This window comes from Geotrypetes seraphini, chromosome 4, assembly GCF_902459505.1.
Source record: "Geotrypetes seraphini chromosome 4, aGeoSer1.1, whole genome shotgun sequence".
In the NCBI taxonomy this organism is placed as follows: Eukaryota; Metazoa; Chordata; class Amphibia; order Gymnophiona; family Dermophiidae; genus Geotrypetes; species Geotrypetes seraphini.
The window spans coordinates 238,790,826-238,805,774 of record NC_047087.1 but is presented as its reverse complement, the minus strand read 5'-3'; the positions used below and the strand labels follow the sequence as shown (position 1 = coordinate 238,805,774).

The 14,949-nt window shown below is 42.6% G+C and overlaps 2 protein-coding genes across 3 annotated transcripts in view; one reads left to right on the top strand and one right to left on the bottom strand.

The window, feature by feature from the left end:
* The window catches only part of SLC25A16 (solute carrier family 25 member 16), an 84,849-nt gene that overhangs the window by 18,940 nt on the left and 50,960 nt on the right, over positions 1-14,949 (top strand). The window contains exons 2-3 of one of the 2 annotated variants that reach the window (XM_033940551.1): positions 1,581-1,673; positions 5,120-5,265. Coding sequence is in view for 1 of the 2 variants with exons in the window: in XM_033940550.1 (XP_033796441.1) it covers positions 1,581-1,673 (93 nt within the window). In the remaining variant the exon portion in view is untranslated. The remainder of the gene's footprint in view (positions 1-1,580; positions 1,674-5,119; positions 5,266-14,949) is intronic. The other variant, XM_033940550.1, reaches the window with a different exon arrangement.
* LOC117359087 (tigger transposable element-derived protein 1-like) lies at positions 10,187-11,743 on the bottom strand. Its single transcript, XM_033941259.1, has one exon. The coding sequence runs from the start codon at positions 11,672-11,674 to the stop codon at positions 10,187-10,189; it is 1,488 nt and encodes a 495-aa protein (XP_033797150.1). The 5' UTR covers positions 11,675-11,743.

Here is a 14,949-nt window from a genome sequence, read left to right as displayed (position 1 = left end):
CCAGTTAGGGGAAAGAGGTCAAGATCAGGTAGATCAGTGGTTCTTAAACCTGTCCTGGCTGCTGTATCGGTAGCAAGCCCAAGACTTTGGAACTCAATGAAAGGGACATTAAGAGTATGTGTAGAATTTAAATCTTTTAAGAAATTGCTAAAGACCTGCCTATTTATGAGAGCCTTTCTTACTTGATCGTTCTGTATTTGTATTATAGAAGGCATTGTGAGCCATCTCCAGTCACAGCTCCTGATGACGCCATTGAGTGAAACACAGTTTTGTGTTGGGCGTGACTGATGAAAATCCTTTTGAGAGTTGATATCGAACTCTGGCATTTACCATGGTGAAAATTTGCAAATGATCTTCCTTCAGAAATCAAACTTTTTTCCTCTTTGACATGTTTTAGAAAAACCCTGAAAACATATCTGTTCAATAAATTTTTAGATGACGCATAGGAGATAGTAATAGATGAACTTTCCTGTCCAACTATTGTTCCCTAATATTGAGTAAATTTTTGTTAACTGGTTTGAGTCCTTCTGGGGAATTACCCGGTATATAAGACTAAGGATTGGATTAGATTATTTATCAGGTTTGGTGAATGAGTTACAATGAAAGGAGTGAAAAGTGGATTTGCATCAGAATCATATTTCAAGCTGAACCTTGGAAATGTGATACAGAAGATACTAATAAGAGCGTTCTTATTAATAACTTTGGATACTTAAGGAGAGTTTTAGATTTGTGGGGGAAGGGTTTTCATTGTTTTATTGTGTGTGCCTATTATATTATGTTATGATATAAGATATTTACTATTAAGGAATGATCGATTTATATTAGTGCTTTGACAAATAAATAACAAAAATTTGTATGTATGCATGTTCATTTGGGATATCTTGAAAATCTGATTGGCTGAGGATCCCCCAGGACAGGTTTAAGAACCACTGAGATAAATGTTCCCACCCACCCCCGTCCCTGAAGTATCTTCTTATTACTGAGCAAATGGGTCTTCAGAGCTTTTTGCAACTCATCAAGGCTTTTTTTACAAACTTTAGACCAGACGTGTCCAATCTCGGCCCTCGCCAGGTTGGAGTTTCAGGATTTCTCAAATGAATATGCATGAGATCTATCTGCATACAGTGGAAGCAGTGCATGCAAATAGATCTCGTACAAATTCATTGGAGAAAGCCTGACTAGATTGTGGCCCTCAAGGACCACCGTTGAACAATGATTTTTGTGATGTTATAGCGTTCCTTCTGAGATTCAAGCAACAAACTATGAAATTACTCCTCAGGCGGTCTCCTTGGATCCAAACATTTTTACTTGATGGTCGATGTCTTATTTGTTTAAGTGAGATGTACATCTGTGCATACTTTGAATATATTTTAAATGTAAGCTATAATTGTCTGAATTTAAATAATGGTGAATTGAACAGTTTGGTAGTGCATTCGGCAGAACTGTTCTCTAATAATTTGTGTATATAAATTAGTTTTTAGCATGCTAGGAGTACTTGTGTTTGAGGTATTTTTGAGTTTCAGTCCCCTGTTTTATGTAAACAGCTGAATGTTTTTTTTTTTGTTTTTTTTTCTCACCAGGAATTGCGGGATGCTGTGCCAAGACCACCATTGCTCCTTTGGATAGGATAAAGATTTTACTGCAAGCTCATAATCCTCATTATAAGGATTTGAGTAAGTTTCACAGGATATTAAAGACAGCTTTGTGATAAATATAGTTAGAATAGTTCCTCTAAGTTCATTTTCAGTTACTATGTTGATGAACTCTTTCAGAAGCTCCTATTATAAATATGAGAGGTATCTTTATGTAAATATAAGTAATGTACCTGATATATTACTGATATTATAGTTTTTCCACTGTATATGTATGTTTCAGTGAATCTCTTTAAGTGAGCTCAAACTGATACACTCTAAATAATACAACATAAGCACATCTTTTGTTTATAAATGCTATTTTACTTTCAGTCTTACATGTCAACATTTCCCAAGTTGGTCCTGGAGTACTTCCTTGGCAGTCAGGTTTACAGGATATCTACAATGAATATTCATGAACTTGATTTGCATACACTGCCTCCATTATATGCAAATCTTTCATTAATATTCATTGTGGATATCCTGAAAACTTGATTGATTGATATGCCTACAGCTCCCCCCAAAATGGAACAGTTTATTAGGTTCCCCACCACACTTAATACAGAGAGACGTGCCAATACCACCTACTGTGAAAAGCTGGTTCTGTGAAAAATAGGCCCAGTATAGAACTTGAAAGTAACATTTCCCGCAAGCCTACACCTACTACCAAGTTGGGAATACCCCTAACATTCCTCAGAACATCTCGAGCACTCAAGTCTAAATGAAGTTCTTTCTCCCAATTATATAAAATAATCAACAAGTCAGGGCGACTATCCAAAGGAACCAAAGCCCTGTGGATGGACGAGATAGAATAATCAGAGACTTCTGTGTCACCCAATACCTCTGCTAAGGGAATCCTGTGATAGTGAGGCAATATAGTGTTTAATCTGGCAGTATGCAAAGGTATCCCCCTAGCAGACTCCCAAAATCTCCTGGAGTTGCGAGAGGAGCAGCAACTGCCTGGACTCCTCCATCAAGTGTTCTACCAAGGTGAACCCAAATCGTTCCCATTGTTGGAAAGTGGCATTTTCCCTCCCAGTGTCAAAGGCCAGATTCCCCCCCGGATGGGTAGCTGATCTGTCACTACCGGTTCCCCCCTCAAGGAACAAACTAGATGTTGGCAAGCCACCCACACAAATTCAATAAAACACTGCCGGAGTTCCAAAGGAAGAGAAGTGCGAGGCACATATAATAAGGAGTATAACGAGTGTGGGGCATATAATGCTTCCTCCAGTTGAAGAGGGGTATGTTCTGCTACAAGTATCCAATCCTTCAGGTGACGTAACAAACAGGCCAGGTTATATCTCACAAAGTGAGGAATCTCCAACCCCCCTTGCCACCAGGAGCCCACCAAATATGTGAACTTAAGCTTTGGCTTTCTGTGATTCCAGCAGAAATGAGCTACATAGATCCCTCTTCAGTAACCTTAAAGGCAATGTCTGAAGCACATACAACCACTTAGGGAAGATTACCATCCTGATCAATTCTACTCGTCCAATTAGCGAGAGAGGGCTATCCTTCCAAACCTCTAATTGCTCCTTGGTTTGCTACAAAAGTACCTCTACATTGGAAGAGTACAAAAACCTAAGTGAGAGTAGTAAATGGATTCCAAGATATTTAAATGAATTAGCTGCCCATTGAAGTGGAAAAGAAGGTTCCAACTGACCCTTCAACTCCTGAGAGGATGCCAGTGCTTCTGATTTAGTTAAATTTAAGTGAATCCCTGTAAAATCACTGTATTCAGAAATATTCTCCATCAAAGCAGCCCAAGACTGACAGGGCTCTGTAACATGCACCAAAATATTTAAATGCAGCAAGTTTAAAGCAGTTGAAACCAATCTGTACTCCACGAATATGTAAGTTAGCATAAATATCCCAAATAAAGGGATCAAGGGACAAAACAAAAGCAGAGGTGACAAAGGGCAACCTTGATGTGTGCCTCTGAAAATCTTGAGCGGCGAGGAATGAACATCTTTGACAAAAAGAACCATCCTTGGGGAGGCATAAGGCGCCTTAAACATGGACACAAAATGCCCCTCAAATTCATAATGCTGTAAGGTGTTGTAAAGATAATCCCAACGAACTTAATTGAATGCTTTTTCTGCATCAAAGCTTATCAACAAGGAATGTTTAGAGCTTCCCGCTGGGAAGGAGTAAGACTAGGAAGATCCAAATTATCAAGATACAATCCTCCGGGAAGACCCAAATTAGGTGGGGAGAGCATATAAACATTCATAAGTCTCAAAGCCTTGCAAATTCCCCGATCTACTATAGGACTCCTCCCCCCTGATTTTAGATTCAGGATTCTCTTCCCCCCTCCCCATGGAAAATCAATCTTGCCAGCATTATACCACCTTGAGTATATAAACAATATTTGTAATAGGCCATGGACTTCACAATATGGTGATGTAACCATTCATTCAATGTAGCCTGCAAAGAAAGCAATGATTGCTTATTAGCTGCAGTTGGTTTATGACTGAACAGCTGTTGCGCAACCTGCAATTTTTGTGTCAATCTCAGGATCTCCTTATCTTTCATCTGATGCACATGAGCAGCATAGCCAATCATCCTCCCTCTCAGTACTGCTTTTGAAGTTCCCCAATAAAGAACGGGGTCACCAATATGATCCTGATTGTGAAATGTACACTCCTTCCACCTAGTAGTCAAAAACCCAGAAAAACCTGGGACCTTGTTTAACCATAAAGGGTATGTCCAGCAATAAGCTCCATCATTTTGACTAGGTGTCACCCAGTCTAATCACACCCAGGAGTGGTCAGAAATTACATAAGATCCAATTTCTGCACTCTGTACAGCAGTAAACAAGCTCTGCGATACCAGGAGGTAGTCAATACGGGACTGCGAAGCATATGCCTGAGACATATGGGTATAATTGCGTTCTAGCGGATGGAGGACTCTCCACACATTTATAAGATTTTTTTAAAAAAATTACATAGCTGAGGAAGGCCCTTAGCCACTGAAGGACATCCGGTTCCAGCATAAGAAGAGTTATCCAATGTGGGGTCCCATGTATGAGGGTACTGATAGTAAGATATTTCGCAGTCAGTCATAGAAACCTTTATCATATTGGTTCGGTGCATAGATACCACCCAACAACACAGATATCCATGCTATGTTTGCTGTACAAAAAACATACATCCCCCCTCCCCCCAAGTCGGCCATCTGTGTGCGAATTTGAATAGTCACTCCCTTACGAAAAACTATGGCAGTCCCACATAACTTCCCCTGAGCTGAAGGCGCTACGCAAGTCTCCACCCATCAAGATCTCAATTTAGCATGTTCAATGTCCGTAAGGTGTGTCTTCAGGAGCAAAACTACATCTGCCTTAAGTCCTCTGCAGGTTCTGCAAAATTTTTGTACGTTTCAAGGCAGAGTTAATTCCTCTCATATTCCAGATAATTATGTGGACCATTATATACTAGTAAAAATTTGTACCAGCCAGTGAAGAGGTTTACTGTTCTCCTCCCCAGGAAACCGTTCCAGCCTCCCAGGGATACAAACACTACTGTTCCAAAAGATGTGGAGCTCTGATACCAGCCCACGGAAAAACCCCACCGGACAACGGTCTCCATACCTATAATTTTAACAACAACAAAAAAGAGTCTGCAGAGTCCATGTAGGTAACAAATAACTGAGCTGCTATCGCTGAGTCATAGAAAAGTGGTGGAACTCTGATGAGTAATTAGCAGTCGAGATGAATATAATAAAGCAAAGTGGACCTCGCGAGCAACAAGCAGGAGCATACAGGTGCGAAGGCCTGCTGCTGTAGCACCAGTTTTTGGGAATAATCCTGAAAGCACATAATCCGGTGGTTGTCATAAATTACCAACTGGGCTTTCAGAATTAAACTTTTGTGTGCATAATTGAGGAGCTCAAGAATTTTTACTCACAGCTGAGCTAGGGCTTCCCATCACTGACTCAGCCTGTGGGACCTCTCAATCCGCAAGGGACCCCTAAACTCTGTAAGTTGTAATTTCCCAGTGAGCCAACGCTCCATAAAAAAATCTGAGATCAGTTTTTGGCAAATCCTCAAGGAATCCGACAAATTGGATATTGTTTCGCCGGGTCCTGTTCTCCAGGTTCTCTATCCATTCTTTTAGTATAAATCATGTTTTATTGGCACATCAGCAGTAAATACACAATACAACACGACCATACAACAAGGTCGCGAACCCCAAACGTACCATCAAACACATTTTCACCCCAACCAAAGAATCCCCCCAATCCCCACCCACTCCAAAGCCCAAACCCCCACCCCACCCCAAACCCACACCATGAGACCCACACCATGAGACCCAATCCATACCCAAAAACCCCCCAGCAAGAAAGGATTATGCTGAGCAAGCTGTTTGCTTAAGCCGCTCAGCACATATCAAACAAAACAAGAGAACCAAATCCCATCCTCCCACCCACAATGTGTAATCCCACCCTACCCACTGAACTCCACATACTTCCAATCACTCATACCCACCATTCACACTCTCTCAAACATCCACCCACCAACCCGGGGAAAACAGCTGAGAGCATAAGGTATCAGCAACAGAGTGAATTCAAGACCAGACTTCTGGCCCTAGGGGAAAGCGAGGAAATGTAGGGGTCCCAGGTCTGCAGGAAAATCTTCGACCGCCTGACAGATAATCGAGCATGGCGCTGCTCCAAGAGCATCAAATTATGAAAACGATTCCTCCAAGCCCAGTAAGCAGGCGCTATGTCTTGCGTCCAAACGCTAAGAATGACCTTCTTTCCTATAACAGCACCCTTCCGGATCAGCAACCGATGTCTCCGAGCAGGCACTCGCAAAGATTCATATCTATCCAAAAGCAAGCCTACCGGAGACATCGGAATAGCGTGACCAACCAGCCGCTCCAAAAAGCGGAGTATGGCTCTCCAAAAGACTTTCACTCGAGGGCATCCCCAAAATGCATGAAAAAAGGAGTTGCAACCCAGTGTACACTTAGGGCAGATTGGAGAAGAAATGCCCCCAACCTTGTGGACCCGCTCTTGGGAAAAATACGCTCTATACACCACTCGAAATTGGCATTCCCTCAGTTCTGCACTAATAGAAATAGAAGAGATACGACCAATAAGGGAAGGAAAGTTTAAGGACTCACCAGGTATGCCCAGATCTCTACCCCAGCGGTTCTCCAAAGCCGTATAAGACTTCTGAGGAGTAAGCCGCCGCAAAGCCCCATGCAACGCAGACACCGTCAAGCCACAAGCATAAAATTGGGCAAAAAATAGACGAAATTGGTTACCCAATCGAAACCGTAAGCCCGGGCGCGCCAAGGACCTCACATAATGATGAATTTGCCGATACGCAAACAGACCTCCCACACCCAAAGAATGAAGCATGGGAAAATCTCCCCAAGGTCTCATCGCCCCTTCCTCATCCAATAAATGCTCAAGAAGAAGAAAACCCTCTCCAGTCCATCGCACAAAGACCGAGTTATCACAGCCAGGCAGAAACTGCGGATTCCCCCGTATAGACAACTGATCCGAAACTTGATGGTCCCCCCCCAGTAACCCGACCAATGCCTTCCAAGAAAAACGCCACGACCTAAGGATGAAACTAGATCGGAACGCGGGGGGCAAGAGGCGAACAGGTAACTGAGACAGCGAAAACAAGTGCCAAGGAGAGAAAAGAGCATGTTCAAAGTCCCGAAAAAGATAGTCATCACTCCGTAAGCACCAGTCTCCCAAAAACCGCAGCAAGCAAGCCAGATTATAGAGGCCGATATCCGGGAGTCCCACACCACCGATCCTTCCCGAGCCGAACAGATAAGAGATCGATATCTGAGACTTCTTGCCTTGCCAGAGGAATCGGGTCAGCTGCCTATGAAGCCGTTGAAGATCGCTACGACGCAGACAAAGAGGCAGCAACTGGAGTACATACAACCAGCGGGGAAAAATAACCATCTTATACAAATGAACCCTACCATAAAAAGAGAGAGGCAGAGACATCCACTTTGCAAAACAACCCTCCGTAGCGGCCAACAAAGCATCTACATTAGCACGATATAACCGTCCCACACTGCTCGTGAGTTGCACTCCCAAATATTTGAATACACCATCCGCCCACCGTAAAGGAAACTGCCCCGGCCACTCCAAGCGCACCGCCTCGGCAGTAGCTAATGCCAAAGATTTATCATAATTCAATTGGAAGCCCGAAAAATCGCCATACTCCGTAAAAAGCGACATAAGAGCAGGAAAGGATTCCCACGGGGAGGTCAAATGAACCAACAAATCGTCTGCAAATGCCGAAATCTTAAACTCTCGGCCGCTAAGAGAAACACCCCGAACCGCCGGATTCTATCCATTCTTTTAAAGCTGTTAAGCGGTGCTGAGCATTTGCTGTATGCTCTCCACCACGCTCACCCGGTCCTCCGTAACACTCACTTGTTGAAAAGTAATGAGGCTCACATTGGCCACCTGGCCCTGGAGCTGCACTAGCATGGCACCTATCAGGAGCAGATGCTTTTACTGGACAGTCTCTAGTGCCGCGGTCACCTTTGTAGTAATTTTGACGATCCAGGCAGAGCTAACCATTGAGTTTGTGGGACTAGAGAATGCTGCCATCTTCTTGGGCCAGCGGATGCGATCTCAATCTTTTTTTGCTCCCTTCAAAGTTATGAGGAGAAAGAAAATGCTCCAGTTACTCAATGCAAGGGAGCTGTATTAATAACGGATCTATGGCTCAGAAAAGGGCACTCAAATATCTAGGAAAGTTGGGGATTTTTAGGAAGGCGACACAGATTACTGTTCTCTCGTGAGCATGGTTGTCATGTACTTATGATTTTAAAGTGTTTGAGGTTTGTGCAGATGAGGACCGAACTTGCGGGGATGGGACAGGGATGGAGATAGATCCCACAGAGACAGGGACAGATTTGTCCCTGTGTCATTCTCTGACGCGGGGGGGGGGGGGGGAGGAGTGTTTGTTATTGTTTGGCTGTGCCCCTCTATATAGACTTTCTGCAGTGACTATTAAACGGGAGAGCTTCCAACATGGACCAATTGAATTTGTAATATGCTAGATCTGAAAACAAAACACTGGTGTTTAATAATATCTAGCTGGTTAGATTAAGCCCTCTTGGACAGACGGAAAAAAATCACTTTGCATACTGTTTTGGAACAGGCAAGCAATGAAAATATTTATTAATCTAGCAAAACCATATATATTTTAAAAAAAACCCAAAATTAGTCTCTGTTCCACATAAGCAGAGTTTGTCTCATGGTTGTAATATTTCTGGCATTCCTAACTGGAACAATAATAATCCTTGCAAACAGCCACACCAGAACAAATTAGTAGAGTGCAAAGAATGTATTACCTTTGATCCTAGTTAGTTCAAAGCAAAGTGCATGTGATTATACAGAAGCCAAAAGATGAAGTTAGACATACTTTTAATAAGACATCATTTGCAGTTGCAGCTACAGAAAGTTGGTGTTCTGAGGAGAAAGGGGTCAGGTCAGTAGGCCACTAGACTTTAATAATGATAATAATAATAATAACTTTATTCTTGTATACCGCATTACCATGGAAGTTCTATGCGGTTAACAGATGAGGAGACTGTACATTTACAGCGAAGTTACAATTTCGTTAGTTATATTAATATTTTAGGCAATGCATTTTCAGTCAAGTTACATTTACATTTTAGACGATAAATTTACGGAGAAGTTAATTTTTGCAGGTAGATTATATATTCGGAGTAGTTATGTTTGCTATAAGTTACGTACAGCAGTGTTACAAATAGAAGTATTACATACGGTGGTAAAGAGTCTGGGGGAGAGTCGAGGTCAGAGGAGGGAGGAGAGCGGAACATTCAGAGGAATTTGTCAAAAAGGTAGGTTTTGGTTAACTTCCTGAAAGTTTGATAGGGGGGGAATTGGAGATGAGAGTGGAGAGGCATTTGTTCCATTTGCCCGCTTGGAATGCTAGGGATCGGTCGAGGAATTTTTTGTAACCTTTGTACACCACCTCCCCAAGAACTACCTGATCTTTTTCTTTTCCCTATTTTACTTGGTGTTTATAATTTTTTTTTTTGCTGTGGAAACCCACTCCAGGCCATCCAAATTCCATGGCAACTCCAATAGTTGGGGGGAGTATGTCTATTGCCGGGCAAACCTCTATGATCTATGGTCTGAAAATGAGCAAGGACAAATCAAAATCAAGAATATATATGTTAAGCAAAGTTGTATCTTAATGGGCAGACTGGATGGACTGTGCAGGTCTTTATCTGCTGTCATCTACTGTGTTAGTATATTTTTTTTCCAGTGATTGGTCACTCATTCCAACATACAGTGGTGCCTCACACAACGAACTTAATTGGTTCCAGGAGCAAGTTTGTTATGCGAAAAGTTTGTTATGTGAAACGCGTTTTCCCATAACAATACATGTTAAAAAAAATAATTCGTTCTGTAGCATAAAATATGCTAAGATGACATAAAAAAAGATAAATTTTTTGTTATTATTTTTATTTAGATACATCTAAAAACATAATTGTTTTTTAAAACAACACACATTTTTTAAATTTAAAGACAGACTAAGTAGAGTCTACCGAATCTTGCACATCTTCATCCATTTTCTGCTTTTTGGCCAATGGTTTCATGAAAAACCTGTCCAAAGTCGTTTGTTTTTCTCTTTTCTCCAACATCTGCCGGAAATAACGGACAAGAGTATCGGAGTAAAGATCGTTGATCCTGTTTGCTTCAGCTGAATCAGGATAGTGGGCATTGGTAAACTCCTGAACTGCTTTCCATTTGACCAGGATGTTCTTGATGTCAGCACTTGGGATTGGTTGATTGTTTGATTGTTGCTCCTCATCATCAGATGACGCTTCCCTTTGAGCATTGTCCTGTTGCTGGACCAGAAGTGCTTGGAGCTCTTCAGTTGTCAGCTCTTCTTCGTGTTCCTCAATAAGCTCCTCTACATCCTCTTCCTCTACCTCTAATTCCAACCTTTGGGCCACTGTGATGATGTCCTTCATCACTTCTGTGTCATCAACTACTGCTTCTTCCTGGGTCCACGAAGGCACAAGCATCTTCCAAGCAGACATTAGGGTCCTTTGTGACACTTCTTCCCAGGCCTTCTTTATAAGTCGTATTGCCATAAGGACATCAAATTTCTCCTTCCAAAACTTTCGGACAGTCATATTGTCTCCACCAAACTCGCATTCTTCAAACACCTTATTAAAGAGGGCTCTAGTGTAGAGTTTTTTAAAGTTCGCAATAACTTGCTGATCCATTGGCTGAATAATGGATGTGGTGTTTGGTGGCAAATACTGCACCTTGATAAAAGGATAATTTTCCTGCAATATTTCCTCTAGGTCTTTTGGGTGAGCAGGGGCATTGTCAAGTATCAGAAGGGCTTTGAGCGGCAGTTCTTTTTCCAGCAAGAATTTCTTCACGGCAGGAGCAAAGATTTCCAGAATCCATTCGTTGAAGATAACTTGGGTCACCCAGGCTTTTTGATTGGACTTCCAATGGACGGGCAGTTTGGACTTAATAACGTTATTTTTCTTGAAAATTCTTGGATTTTCAGAGTGATAAACCAATAGAGGTTTGATCTTGAGGTCTCCGCTGGCATTAGACGAAAACATAAGGGTAAGTCTGTCCTTCATGGCTTTGTGTCCTGGCAATTTCTTCTCCTCTTTTGTAATGAAGGTTCTGCTCGGCATTCTTTTCCAGAAAAGACCCGTTTCATCGGCATTGAACACTTGTTGTGGGCAGTATCCTTCATCCTTAATACATTTTTGAAAGTTAATAGAGAACTTTTCTGCTTCTTTCTTGTCAGCACTGCCAGCCTCACCATGCATAGTAACGCTGTGGATTCCACACCTTTTCTTAAATCTAAAAAACCACCCCCTGCTGGCTTTGAATTCTTCTTCATTAGCTTGACTGCTGCTACTTCCAGGGACGTTTTTCTTTAGATCGTCATAAATTCTCTTGGCTTTGTGACAGATAATATCTTGGGTTGTTACGTCACCTTTCACCTGCCTGTCCTTAATCCAAATTGCTAATAGCCTCTCCATTTCCTCGTGGATTGAAGACCTATGTTTTTCATGAAATAGTTTTGATACTCCTTTGGCTACTTTGGCTGATTTGATTGCATCCTTATTTGTCAAAATGGTGAAAATGGTGGATTTGCTGAGGCCAAACTCTTTGACGAGGTCACACTGTTTTACCCCACATTCACTCCTTCTAATTATTTCCCGTTTAATTTCAACAGAAATCACCTTCCTCCTTTTTTTAGAAGCCATGATATATAAAAAATATTGAGTTTATCTTAAAAGGACGACTGTATACAGTGAGAGAGGGCAGAGTCTCAGCGGCAAAAACTGGGACTTAACTGTTTTTTTTTTTTTTTTTGTATGAATGGGAGGGAAGGGAGAATATTTTATTATGAAATCAAATTATGAGCTCAGAAATCAAGGACAACTTTGCTGTTTCTCTCTCCCTTGTCCAAGAAGCTCAAATTCTCAGGTTGTAAAGGGGTCTGGATGTTCAGTTTCCTGCCTTTACTGTCTTTGTCCACAATTTCCAGTCGCAGTGTTGGGGCTTTCTTTGATTCTAGCCCCAGAGGCTCACAGGCTGTCTTTGGTCCCCAGGGCTCATAGGCTGCAGCTAACTGGTTCACAACCCGGCGTTCAACCTCATGTTTTTTGGATCGGGCTCCATAGTGCAAATTGTAGCCATCTGCTAACATGCTTCCCGATCCCACACATTGTTTTTTTCTAGCATCGGGGAAGCGGCGAGAGTAGCTCCACCCCCCCCCCCAACGCATCAGCAGTAGGCGCCGGGCCCCTGCGAGCCGACGGTCCGCCACTGCACAGGGAGCCAGGCGGAGAGAGGGCAGTTAAGCGCAGTGCCTGCGCGGAAGGATGCAGCCTCGGGCGACTTCGTTGTGTGAAACGAAGTTCGTTGTACGGATCAAGACATAAAGTTCGTTGTGCGCAGCGTTCGCTGTGCGAGGCGGCCGTTATGCGAGGCACCACTGTACTACCACTATTTGTTTCTATAGCACTACCAGATGCACGCAGCGCTGTACATTAAACATGCAAGAGGCAGTTCCTGCTCGAAAGAGCTCACAATCTAATTATGACAGACACAGAGGACAAAGGGTGGCTCAATATATTGATGCTTATGAAGGGACATACAAAGGGATGAAGAGGTAGAGAGGGTAGGGGGCTACAGAGGGAATGAGAAACGGATATAGTGTATTACAAGTTGGAAGTGTTGGAACCTGAACACAGCTTTGAAAAAGTTGGCTTTGAGCCTGGATTTGAATACCGCCAAGATGGAGCCTGGCATACTGATTCAGGCAGATTGTTCCGGGCATACAGCAACGCAGAAGGGGCAGAGTTGGCAGTAGAGGAGAAGGGTACAAACAAGAGACTTACCCGAAGAATGGAGTTCCCGGGGTGGGGTATAGGGAGAGATAAGAGAGGAGAGAGATTGAGGAACCGCAGAGTGGGTACACTTGTAGATCAGTAAGAAAAGAGGAGTTTGAACTGTATTTGGAAGCGGACAGGGAGCCAATGAAGTGACTCGAGGAGAGGGGTAACAGCATAACATCCCTTGTGAAGTACAAGACGTGCAGCAGAATTCTGAACAAATTGAAGGAGGGGAGAGATAGGTTAGCAGGAGCCCTGTGAGAAGCATGTTGCAGTAATCCAGGCAAAAGGTGACGAGGGTATGAATAATGGCCTTGCAGAGTGTTCAGAAAGGAAACTCTGGATTTTAGCGAGGTTGTATAGAAAGACGTGACAAGTTTTGACAGTTTGTTGGATATGCGAAGAGAAAGACAGAGATGAGTCCAAAGATGACCCCGAGGTTGTGAACCAATGAGATGGGGAGGATGAGGGCAGTATCCACTAAAATAGAGAACTTAGAGAGAGGAGAGGCAGTTTTAGGAGGAAAGATAAGAAGTTCTGTCTTGGCCATATTTAATTTTAGATGGTGGCGAGACATCCATGTAGCAATGTCAGACAGGCACTAAGGAATTCCAATTACCGTTTCATGGAAGGGTAAATTTGATTTCTCTTTCTTCAGCGAAGCTTCTGGAGAATAGTTATTGCAGAAGTATATTGCAGTCTCAGTGACAGCTTTGGTCCCTGGAGCGCTGAAGCCTTTGGCTATGAGTTGCATCCAAAGAGCATTCAAAAAACAATTTCTTGTTTGGGTTTTCTGTAAGTCTCATCTTGGAAACATATAAACATGATGACAGATAAGACCAAATGACCCATGTAGTTTACCCATCCACAGCATCTACTATCGCCTCCTCTCCCTAAGAGAACCCACGTGCCTGTCCCACACTTTCTTCAATTCAGACACAGTCTGAATTTGCCTCTATATTGCATACATCTACCACCCTTTTTGTAAAAAAGTATTTCCTTAGATTAGTCCTGAGCCTCTCTTAACTTCATTCTATGCCTTCTCATTCCGGAGTTTCTTATCAATTGAAAGAGACTCGCCTCATGTGCATTTATGCCATGTAGGGATTTAAAATGTCTCTATCATATCCCACCCCCCCTCTCCTGCCTTTCCTCCAAAGTATACATATTGAGATCTTTAAGTTTCAGATCTTTAAGTCTGTCCCCAAATGCCATATGACAAAGAGCACCAAACATTTTAGTAGCCTTCCTCTGGACCAACTCCATCCTATTTATATCTTTTTGAAGGTGTGGTCTCCATAAGAACATAAGCAAGCCCTCTGCCAAGTCAGACCATGGGTTCATCATGCCCAGCAGTCCGCTCCTGCGGCGCCCCCTCCCCCCCAGGTCAATGACCTGTAAGTGATCTTATACCTAAAACATTCTATTCCCTAATCATTTAATATCCTTTATAGTAACCCTCTAACTATACCCTTCAATCCCCTTTTCCTTGAACAGTATTCTAAATGAGGTCTCACCAGAGTATTTATACCGTGGCATCAATACCTCCTTTTTCCTACTAGCCATACCTCTCCCTATGCACCCTAGCATCCTTTTAGCTTTCCCTTTTGTCTTTTCAACCTGTTGGACCACCTTTAAGTTCATCACATACTATCGCACCCAAGACCCACTCCTCTTTTCGTGCACAAAAGTTCTTTACCCCCTAAACTGTACCGTTTCTTTGGGTTTTTGCAACTCAAATGCATGACCTTGCATTTCTTAGCATTAAATTTTAGCTGCCAAATTTCAGATGATTCGTCAAGCTTCACTAGGTCCTTTCGCATGTTGCTCACACCATCAGGGGTCTTTACTCTAGTGCAAATATTGGTTATCATTTGCAAAAAGGCAAATCTTACTTGACAGCCCTTCAGCAA